Source organism: Perca fluviatilis, chromosome 17, assembly GCF_010015445.1.
Source record: "Perca fluviatilis chromosome 17, GENO_Pfluv_1.0, whole genome shotgun sequence".
Taxonomy (NCBI): Eukaryota; Metazoa; Chordata; class Actinopteri; order Perciformes; family Percidae; genus Perca; species Perca fluviatilis.
Genome location: NC_053128.1, coordinates 23,154,022 through 23,165,201, shown reverse-complemented (window position 1 = coordinate 23,165,201; position 11,180 = coordinate 23,154,022). Strand labels below are relative to the sequence as shown.

At 39.1% G+C, this 11,180-nt stretch overlaps 1 protein-coding gene across 1 annotated transcript; it reads right to left on the bottom strand.

The window, feature by feature from the left end:
• amacr (alpha-methylacyl-CoA racemase) lies at positions 1–9,364 on the bottom strand. Its single transcript, XM_039779840.1, has 6 exons — positions 9,012–9,364; positions 7,654–7,925; positions 7,228–7,371; positions 5,080–5,240; positions 3,296–3,482; positions 1–702 (listed from the first exon to the last, which is right to left on the bottom strand). Exons 2-6 carry the CDS (start codon positions 7,898–7,900, stop codon positions 293–295), a joined length of 1,149 nt encoding a protein of 382 aa, XP_039635774.1. The 5' UTR covers positions 7,901–7,925; positions 9,012–9,364; the 3' UTR covers positions 1–292.
• Between the last annotated feature and the right edge of the window lie 1,816 nt (positions 9,365–11,180).

Sequence of the window (11,180 nt, the reverse complement as noted above, 5' to 3'; positions counted from 1 at the left end):
AATCGTTGATCCTGCTTTCGATTTTAATGTTTGAAATTGAAAGCTCATTTCGATGGATTTTCAATTTAGAATCTGAATCGTGACACCCCTAGTGTTGGATGCTGCTTTGTGACCCTGTCTTGGCTAGGTCTCACTTGCAAAAGAGGTTTTAATCTCAATGTGACTTCCTTGTTAAAATAAAAAAAAAACTTATATAGTTGTGGTATACATGATTTGAATGGCAGGTCTGACTAAAAATCACTCAATTGTGCTTTTTGTTTCTCAAAATCAATCACTGATATCAATTATATCTCTACAACTTTGATTTGACAGCATTACACTCTACAACCCCTGCTGTAAGCATTTGGTCTATGTCTGCTGACGTAAACCCATACTCCGTGAGGACCTCTACGGTGTGTTCTCCAATAACAGGGTCTGAGGCAAGGCAAGGCTCCGCAGGAGTCCGAGAGAGAACCGGGGCCGGCCGGGGGCTTTCTTCCCCGCTGGAGTCCTTTATGAATGAAGCTCTTTCCTGGTTATGTGGGTGTGAGCTCACCTGGTCGAAAGACAACACAGGTGTAACACAGGCATCAGTCCCATCAAAAATCCTTGACCAATCCGCCTGAGTTTTTGAAGCAAAACGCTCTGTGAAGATTCGTCTCAGCTCTGGCCAATCAGTGAAGCTCATCTGAGGAGGCAACTCTCCAGCATCCAACTCTAAGCCTAGGAAAAAAACAACTTCTGTAACCAAATGCAGAAAAGTCAACAGCAAATTGATGTCAAACTGAGAAATGTTTAGCATCTTAGAGCAGCGGTCAGTGGTAATTTGTTCATTTTCAACAATCTTGATTGTTCTTCAACCACCACAGTATATACTGTACTATATAATACATACTGTATCTGTAGGTATCCTATATAAATGTATGCAGGGTGAATGTATATTTTTGTTTTGTCTTGAAGTACTAAAATTACTACATTTTAGGAAAGTATACCTGAAGCATACATCAGCATTTCTGATTCTAATTTCTGTAACATAGACAGTATGGTAAGGGGTTCCGTTCTTTTCATTGTGATGGACTTTTTACTTATGCAAAATCAAATTCAAAGACGACAGTGATACGATTTGAGTTGTTCTTTTAGGTCATTGTGTTGGATTGGATTGTCAGTTATGGTGCAGGAGTTGATCCTGAGATGGGTGTCAAGTGTTTTGGTGGCATTAATGCATTCTGGATGAGAGATTACCAGTTTTGCTGTACTGTATTTTGGTAAAGAATACCATTGATTTTGAAAAAGTGAACTCGGTAAAAATAAATGTATAACCAACTGTTAGAAAGGTTGCTGATGGGAGGAGAAGAGGGCTTTTCATTTCACGCTGGGTCCTTCCTGTGCCGTAGTTTCCCCCTGAGGTTTTGCTTTTGGTCATGGCATGATGGCACAGAAACATGTGTGACACAAGTGACCACTGCCTTAGAGGTTTCATTGAGAAAAATGCCTACAATTCCAACAAATTCCAACATGACACAATTTAATACAATCAACCTTAAAAACCTGGAGGACATTATACAACATCTGAAAACCTCCTCCTGTTGCCTTGATATTCTACCAACGGGTGTTTTCAAAAATGTTTCGAAGTGTTTGGCTTCTGATCTTCTACAGATTGTAAACACATCTCTGCTCTCAGGTATCTTTCCACGGCCCGAAGCCCGAAAACGCAGTTATCAAGCGCATCCTAAAAAAGAACAATCTAGACACCCGACTGCAATGAGCAACTATAGGCCAATATCAAACCTTCCATTTTTAAGTAAAATCAATAAAAAGTGGTTTTTCAACAACTCAACCTTTTCTTATTGCTAAACAACAGTTTTGATGCCTTCCAGTCAGGTTTTCGACCACACCACAGCACTGAGACGGCTCTTGTTAAAGTCTTTAATGACATCCACTTAAACACAGATAGTGGCAAAATTTCAGTCTTAGTATTACTTGATCTTAGTGCTGCATTTGATACAGTAGACCATGACATATTGCTTGACCGATTGGAAAACTGGGTTGGTCTTTCTGGCTCAGTACTAAAGTGGTTTGAATCCTATTTAAAGAATAGGGACTACTTTGTGTCTATAGGTAATTATACATGTGAGCATACAAACATGACGTGCGGAGTTCCCCAAGGCTCAGTTCTGGGGCCTCTTCTGTTCAACATCTACATGCTTCCACTGGCTCAGATTATGGAAAACAACAAAATAACTTACCATAGTTATGCAGATGACACACAAATTTACATAACCTTATCGCCAGGGAACTATAGCCCAATACAACAATTAAATATGTGCATTGAACAAATTAATGATTGGATGTGCCGGAACTTTCTTAAATTAAATGAAGAAAAAGCGAGGTGGTTGTTTTGGAGACAAGAGGAACGATTGAAAGTCGCTCAGCTTCAAACGACAATGTTTAAAAACAACAGACAAAGCCAGAAATCTTGGTGTAGTCATGGACTCAGACCTAAATTTTAACAACCACATTAACATAATTAAAAAATCAGCATATTATCACCTTAAAAATATATCAAGGGTTAGAGGACCTATGTCTCAGCAAGATCTGGAAAAACTTGTCCATGCTTTTATCTTCAGTAGACTTGACTACTGTAACGGAGTCTTTACAGGTCTTCCCAAAAAATCAATCAGACAGCTGCAGCTGATTCAGAACGCTGCTGCTCGAGTCCTCACTAAGACCAAGAAAGTGGATCACATCACTCCAGTACTGAAGTCTTTACACTGGCTTCCAGTGCCTCAAAGAATTGATTTCAAAATACTTCTACTGGTTTATAAATCACTAAACGGTTTAGGGCCAAAATACATTTCTGATCTGCTACTACACTATGACCCACCCAGACCTCTCAGGTCATCTGGGACAGGTCTACTTGTTGTCCCCAGAGTCAGAACTAAACAGGGGGAAGCAGCGTTCAGTTTTTATGCTCCACATATCTGGAACAAACTCCCAGAAACCTGCAGGTCCGCTGCAACTCTCAGTTCTTTTAAATCTAAGCTAAAGACCTATCTTTTTGATGTTGCTTTTCTTTAAATAATCTATTTTATTAACTTTAATTTCTTATACTGCACTGTAACTTTTATTCTTATACTGCACTATCAATTTTATTCTTGTTTTAATTTGTTTATTAATGTTTTAAAATTGTTTAAAATTGTTTTCTAACTGCTCTTTAATGTTTTATGTAAAGCACTTTGAATTGCCCTGTTGCTGAAATGTGCTATACAAATAAAGCTGCCTTGCCTTGCCTTGCCTACAATCGCACACTACCAACCTGTAAGTAGCTGTCTGTAGAACTGCGGTTCTATGGCTCCCACGGCCATGTACTTTCCATCTGCAGTCTCGTAGGTATCGTAGAAAGGCGCGCCACTGTCCAACATGTTTTGTCCTCTTGGACAGTCCCACATACCGATGCTACGAGATTTCCATGCAAAAGAACCTACATATGCGGCTCCTTCTACCTGAGGATGGTAAGAGAGTGGAGGAGAAAAGGAGGACATCAGGTCAGAAGGGTCTATATATTTTTTTTAATCTCTATTTTATGCATAATTACTCCAGTCATATTTAAACTATAAATGACAGCTAAATGAATATAAAGAACCATGTTTTTGAAAATAAGACAATGCATTTTATGTTGTTAAAATTATTCATTTATTCATTAAGAAAAACCTGTGTACACTCCCATATATGACAGCCCAAGCATATAGTTGACTTAAGTAGATATAAGCAGCACACCTCAGTAAGCAACAGTATCATTTTCCGAGAAGAAAATACACAGAGCTGGTGAAAAGACTGCACATAGGATATTCTACTGACATTTACACTGTATAAACCAGCTCCCTAATATATATATTTAAATCTCCACGTGGGCACAAGCTATTACTGCTGCTGAATGAATTAAAAACCTTGATCAAACTAACTGAAATGCATATAATAAATTTAATGTATTTCCCCTTGGTGGGATGTCATGCTATAGTACATGAAATGCGCTGCAAAAAAGACGGCCATTTTCACTTCTATTACTGCTGATTGCAATCAATTCAGTCATTGTAATCTCTAATGGTTACATAGGGCATGCAGGACCCTGCAAAGAGTGGTTTGCTGTATGTATGTATGTATGTATGTATGTATGTATGTATGTATGTATGTATGTATGTATGTATATATATATATACTCCTACATATACCCTCCTATATATACTCCTACAAACGCTGCTGTGAAAGCATAGCCCCCTTCCAGACAAGCTAGCACAACATGGTCTGTGCCAATGGACATGCTACAGCCTCTTAAAGACAGTAATGTTGCCCTAGGGGCAGGTCTCAGAGGGTTAACAATTCCACCTCATTAAAAGGAGTTTATAAGAGCAGTTCTGCTTTGTAACATTCCAGCTTTACTACAGCCAGTGGATGTCACAGCAGGATTCAGAGACTTTGATGTGCTTTTCAAACAACTTCGCTAAGGGCTGTCCGACTGATCACCTATCCCAATCGAAAGGTTGATCCCGACTCAAAGGTCTGCCACCACGTTGTGGTGCACCATCATCTGGAAACGTACTGCATTGTAATACAGAATACCTTGGAAAGCTTTTCTGTATTGTACAGTCTACAGAGGGGCATAAACTGCTTTCTGGTGTTTCGATAGCAGTACCTGTAGCAAAGCGCCACACTGGTGGCAGCTGTGGTTCAGGTGGTAGAGCAGCCCTGCAGTCCCGTGGCGACCAGTGTGTGAATGGTGAATAGTGCCACTTCAATGTGAAAGTGCTTTGAGCAGTCGTTAAGACTAGAAAAACGCTATATAAATACAGTCCATTTACATTTCCTAACAGCCCGTTGCATGTGTTCGCTGGAGGTCTGTCGTCAGTCTGAATGTGCTCTAACCCCGGCCTACGATAGTGTCTGACTGTAGTTTGTAAAAAGCATATTTACAAGTGTATTTCATTTACTTGAGCTTGTTTTTTTTGGTAACACTAGTAAAAAATAAATAAATAAATAAAAAAATAAAAATCACAAACATGTACTGCATATTTCTGAACATGAATGATTGCTTGACATCATTACCATGCTGGCGTCAATGATCTGTCCTTTCCCCGACGTTGTTCTCTCCAGCAGAGCTAGGACTATCCCAAGAGCACAGGTAAGACCACCACCTGCAAAGTCTGCCATCAGATTCAACGGAGCGTAGGGCTTCTCCCCACTACGACCCAGCCGGGATAAGAGGCCTGTGACAGAAATGTGGAGATAAGAGCTTCACACAATATGACACCGGAGAACACCAGTGAAGAACAATAGAGTAACTGGCCAGTCACCAGCCATGAAAGTCAAAAGAAAATTTATTATTTTGCTAACTGAATAAATCAGAAGGGATGCCACCAAATTAAACATCACAAAGAAAAGGTCAACAGCCCCTGCAAACAAGAATGCTTTAAAGAGCTACAATGTGCAGCTCAGATAGCACACAAGTCCACCTAAGTAGTAAATTTTTGTTTTGATTTTTTTTATTCCAACTAAATAATTGCTTATTTTGTTAAACCAGCATGTAACTTTTGTGCAGGGTTTCTTTGTCTTTTTGGTCCTCTGTTATCGTACAAATATTACAAAGGGCCTTCACAAGAAAAGTACTGGCTAGTAACAGCAACTTTCTCAACATCCTGGAAGTGCCAATTAAAAAGGCAAGACAACTATGGCAGTTGTCTCCAAAAATGTTCTCATTTGGCCACTTTACTTTGGTCTGTAGGTGCTCTATAAACCATATAGAAATCCCCAAATAACATGTTTATCATTAGTTACAGAGTTTGTTATCAGTGATTTAAACCTTACCAAGGTCACTTTTAACAGCACGTCTTTATATGTTGGGTCCATGCTGGGTCCCATCCTGTTGTGTTTGACCTCACGCTTGGATGGATGTTCTTGTGACAAGCTAAGTAACATTAGATGGGTGGTTTTCTGGGAATGGTTTTAATGTTTTGTTGTTTATTAAGCCTTGCATTAAAGTCAATACTTTCTTATTTTGTATTACTTTTTAAACATAACTAGATTCACATTGAGGGCTGCAAAACACAGATTAACTGATAAGCATATAAACGAAACTCAAGCCATTTCATAGTGATATCACTGGAAAGCCACTATTGGATGGATATATAATGGGTAAGCTTATAGGTACATTTAGGACAGAATAAAGCTTAAAAACAAAGCACCACCGATTACTCTCTTCATCTCTAATGTTGTAATTTATGAGGGCTGTATTACAATAGAAAGAGGTCAATGCTTACCATACAAATTACATTACAGAAACTAAGTGAGAGAGTTGGGAATGCATAGCTTTCAGGGGTGAAATAGTTTTCAATCTATTTTCATATCAGATTTTGTTTTGTGTCATCAGTTACATTGCATCTGTTTGGTCATCACTCCTTCCTGGGTGTGCTTAAAGATGAGAAGTTTGTAATCAATGTTTTAGTAGGACCAAGCTTTATAGCTTACCACTGTCAATTTTTTTAATATTAATACATTCTATTTAAAAGGCGCTTTTCTCAGCACTCAAGGACACCGTACAGGGATACAAAAGACATTTAAAAGCAGCAAAAAAATAAAAATACAATAGAAACAACAGAAAGAGGCTGAGCAATTGACATCAAGTGGAATAGGCCGTTTTAAACAGATGTGTTTTGAGTTGCAATTTGAGTTTTGTAAGTCTTTGCATTTTGGGTTTTACAGCAAAGCTGAATCCCAACCCAACCAGTGGCACTTGGCCTTGTGTCTTCACGCAGTTGCTTCTCTACTTGTATTTGTCTTTAGGTGTGGCTAGGTTCTCTTTGTGTGCTGCAAAACACAGATGGTGCACACTAACCAGCAAAGCCAAGCATTTAAATGGCATGCTTTTAAGACTATTCAAGAGATAATATTACAGACAATTTCATTCCCCTAAATGAACGTGTAACTCATTGTATTGATTTGTTGTAGGTCAGTGATTCATTGCTTCAAATGTACTGGAATAATTGCAATGTTGTTTTTCCAATGGCATACTAAGTGCACACCCCGTAGATAAATGTGTCAGAAAAGGAAATCATGTGAAAGAAAAGGTTGACTTCACAAACACACTGTCATACCCATGGTAGACTGAAAGTCAGTGTTCAACCTTTTCTTTCACATGTTGTCCAAGGTCACGAAAAAAAATCAATCAAAAACATGAACAGTTGTGTGCGTTATTACCGGACATGGCGAGGTAGTTGATGTCATGCCCAGCTGCGGTGGCATAAGATCCACTCTGGCCGTACCCTGTCAACCGAGCGTAGATCAGACGAGGGTTTTCCTTTAACATCTCCTGTGGCCCGAGGCCCAGCTTCTCCATCACACCTGGGCAGTCAGAAGAAAGTCAACCTATAAGTATATTCAATAAAAACAGCTCTTTATCTGTATCTGCTTATGTTGCCTCTCATACAGTGTGAACATTGTGGTGACAGCCTGGCTATAGCACTTTTTGGGGGGTTAAATGGAAAACAGTTAATAACACTCTTATCAAAGGATCTTTTGGTATTTAAATACAAAAAAGGCTGTATATACTTAAATACTTCTTCCACCACTGATTCTAACCATGCTGTAATACAGAGCTCAGGACAGCTCTCATGGTGGTCTGACCTTTACGGTAGGGCTCCAGGACCACATCAGACTGGACACAAAGTTTCCTGAGCAGGGCTACACCCTCTGCCGCCTTCAGGTTGATGGCCACAGACCGTTTGCCCCGTGCTTGTGTGTCCAAAGACATGCCGACTTTATTCCGGTCCACGCGGATCACCTTGGCTCCAAAGTCCGCCAGGATCATGCCACAGAATGGTGCTGGAGCCAGGCCTGCCAGCTCAATAACTCGCACTCCAGCCAGTGCCATGATGAAATGACTAGAAGGTAGAATACTAGGGAAATTCAAACAGCAGAAAGGTGAGGGGGGCTCACATCAGATTCTGTGAGGTTATTAGGAATTGTACAACTAATTGCTATTACTAATCAAGTAGTGTGTACTGTAGTCAAGTTTTCCATGGCAACTTTTACTTATTAACTCACATTTTGGCTGCAATAAACAATTGTTTTTTTTTTATTTATTATTGATTAATCTTCAACAGTGATGCCAGAAATCACAATCACACTTTCCCAGAGCCCAAGGTGAAAGGTCTTAAAATTACTTGTTTTGTCCAAAATCTAAAGAGGTATTAATCCATTTTCTATCAAAGTAAACCAAAGTATAATTATTTGTACAGCTTATTCTTTTTTTTTATATATATTTTTTACGTATTTTTATTTTCCTATATTGTGTTACTGCACTATGTTATATGCCTCTGCAAATTGCCCCACAGGTACAAATAAATGTATAGAATTGAACAATGGGCAATATTCACATTTTAGAGGCTTGAACCAGAGAGACTTTGTTATCTTTGCTATAAAATAGGTTTGTTAAATATTCATATAACGTTAAGCCTACTACTTTTAAACGTTTAAGGGGGTAAAGTGAATTTTAATAGATGTTAAAACAGGTGCTGGTGCTTGGGGGTTAGACAAATGGTAACAAAAGCCCTGAGGTACAGTATGCCCTGCATGCTGTGACAATGACATTCAGACTTTAGACTCTGACAGTGAGTCAAAGTACAAATGATCTACTTTTTCAAAGTACAAAGTGGCCTATTTTTGAATAAGTGCAAACAGCCAAGTTAACCTGCCTACAGAGTCAAGTAAAACACTTGTGAAAATAAGTACCAGCAAAGTTTGTACCAAATACTTGCTGTAAAGTAAAGTACTTTGCACAAACAGTTTTAATAATAACAACGGATCAATATCCCCATGCACATCAAGTCTGACCAAAGACAAGCAAACTTGAGGCAACAGTTTTATGTTTTTTTGTGGAAGTAAAAAAAAAAAAAAACTTGAAGAAGCTGCAGCATTTGTTTGGCTAGCGTTAGCTTAACAATCAAAATGTAGCCTAATATCTAACCTAAGGTTTAGCCTACCTTTGCTTCCAAGTCGGGAACAAGTGACTGCTGAAGGCTTGTATTGTATTGCTACACTCTTAACGTTACACACGCTGGGGCGCCCTAGATCGGTGTGAGTAACGTTAGAGGAAAGTTAGCCATTGGAAGTGTTTGAGGTCATAAATTAGCTACGGTTTGAGATAACGTTACCCGACGGCGGATCACGTGCTACACAACCAGCGGTAACGTTAACCGTTAAAAATATCTTAATAAAACATATTAATATTGATAAAGCAGCAGCTTCAGAATGTTTAGCTACACAGTTTAGAAACGGCTGCATGTTAAACAGGTCAACCGGCGGACACCGCAGTATTCCCTGTTCCTCATTTTATTGTCGAGGGCTGACTCCGCCTAGCCGGGCGGGTTTTCGGTGTACGCTGGTTTTATATATAAGCGAATCCCGTTTACAAGCTGCTTCCGTGTGACCTAGGGCGACGATCGCAAGATTCCTGGGACATGAAGTTTTTTTGTTTTTTTTAATCATTTCACTTGAAAGAAATGTAACACAAGAAATCCAAATATTAGGGAATATAACAGTATTATAAACTGTATTTGTATGTATAGTCTTACTAGCTCAGTTAACTTTGCTGCCTTGTTAATTTAAGTTCAACTGAAGTTATCTTCTTCAGCAGCAGGTGGGTATATTCCAAAATTACTGTATTTCCATTTATAAAACTTCCAATAATTATAATACATCAAATATGAAAATGAAAGTGGACCATCATTACTTATTTTTATTATTATTTTTTATTTATATAGTAAAATATCATAAATATATTACATACTCCTGCATACCTTGAAGCACATCAGGGCCCAAGTCTGAACATTATATGCTGAGAATCCACAGTAAATCTGAAGAGTTCATAGGAAATGCATGGGCCTGGGGGAAGTGATGTTTTACATTATTTTCTCTGGCAGATAATTCATATATGTGATTGGTCTGTCAGGCTGGGGCTGATGGGCAAAATAAGTCAGACATTGTGACAGTGGAGTGGGGGCTTCTGTTCCTTTCAGATTTTTTGTTGTTGTTGTTGCTGGCTGAAAATTAATTAATACTAACATTAATAATCATTATCAGTACATTTTTAGCATTCAGCACAGTTCTTATATCTTGAGCACTGACTCAATCATGATCATTGATATGGTTTTAGAGTCAAATTACCGCAAAGTGTAGCTCAGTCCATGGTGTTGAGGCACATGAGAGAAAGTTTTAACTGATCAGAGATTTTTAAGATTAAAAAGGAAAATATGAATGTTAACTGAGCAAAAGGTACGACCAATGCGGGAAAGCCATAGAGTCGAAAATGATCTTCCACAGTTGGGCGCACCGAGTTACAAGACCATGCCACTATTAGAGTTTCCATGGTAAAAGCAGCTCTTTGGATTTGACAAACTGAATGGCAGATAGTCTAGTTGGTGGAATGTATCTCAACGCATCCAATTAGGCTACACACACACACACACACACACACACACACACACACACACACACACACACACACACACACACACAAACCCACACACACAAACACACACACACAGTGAGAACTGAAGGCTAATATCTACAATAGTTTGTTTCCCAAGCAGGGGTGGATTTTCTCAGCATGTTCAACGACAGCAGCAGAAGCAGCGCAGACTAAAAGGGCAGACTCCTTGCAATAGTGAAACTTGTTTAGAGTACTGCAAACATTGCAACAAAATCAGAGTGAATGTAGCTAACAATACAGCCTTGTCAAACACACAGCAGGTCAGTGGCTGGTGGTTAGGTTCAGCTGATTGGATAAGAGGAGGAAGAGATGCTGCAGAGTGCTGCTGCCCCCTGTTGGCTATGCATACAAAACAAACTGAGTTAAAAAAAAGCACTGCACAGATCATTGTAATAGTGAACAGCAGAGTAGCCTGTCTTTGAAGAGGGCAAATTCCATCTTGTCTGACGGCACCCACCCTCTTTATAAGGAGTTTCAATCCCTACACTGGCACCTACTTCAGATTTCCCTCAGACAAGACAAACAGATACAAACACTCATTCTTCTCCAAAGCCATTACCCTCCTAAGCTCAGGGAAAAGAGGTATAGTTCAGTAGTAATATTTATGCCTTCTTGTAGGACGATGTTCATGTTGCTCTGGGATTTTGTTGTTGCCACTAGT

Coding starts and splice junctions, on each gene's coding strand:
- amacr (XM_039779840.1), bottom strand. CDS start 7,900: ATGGCACTGGCTGGAGTGCGAGTTATTGAGCTGGCAGGCCTGGCTCCA. Junction 5,241..7,227: donor CAACTACCTCGCCATGTCCG/GTAATAACGCAC, acceptor TTTCTGTCACAG/GCCTCTTATCCCGGCTGGGT. Junction 3,483..5,079: donor AGATCATTGACGCCAGCATG/GTAATGATGTCA, acceptor TACCATCCTCAG/GTAGAAGGAGCCGCATATGT.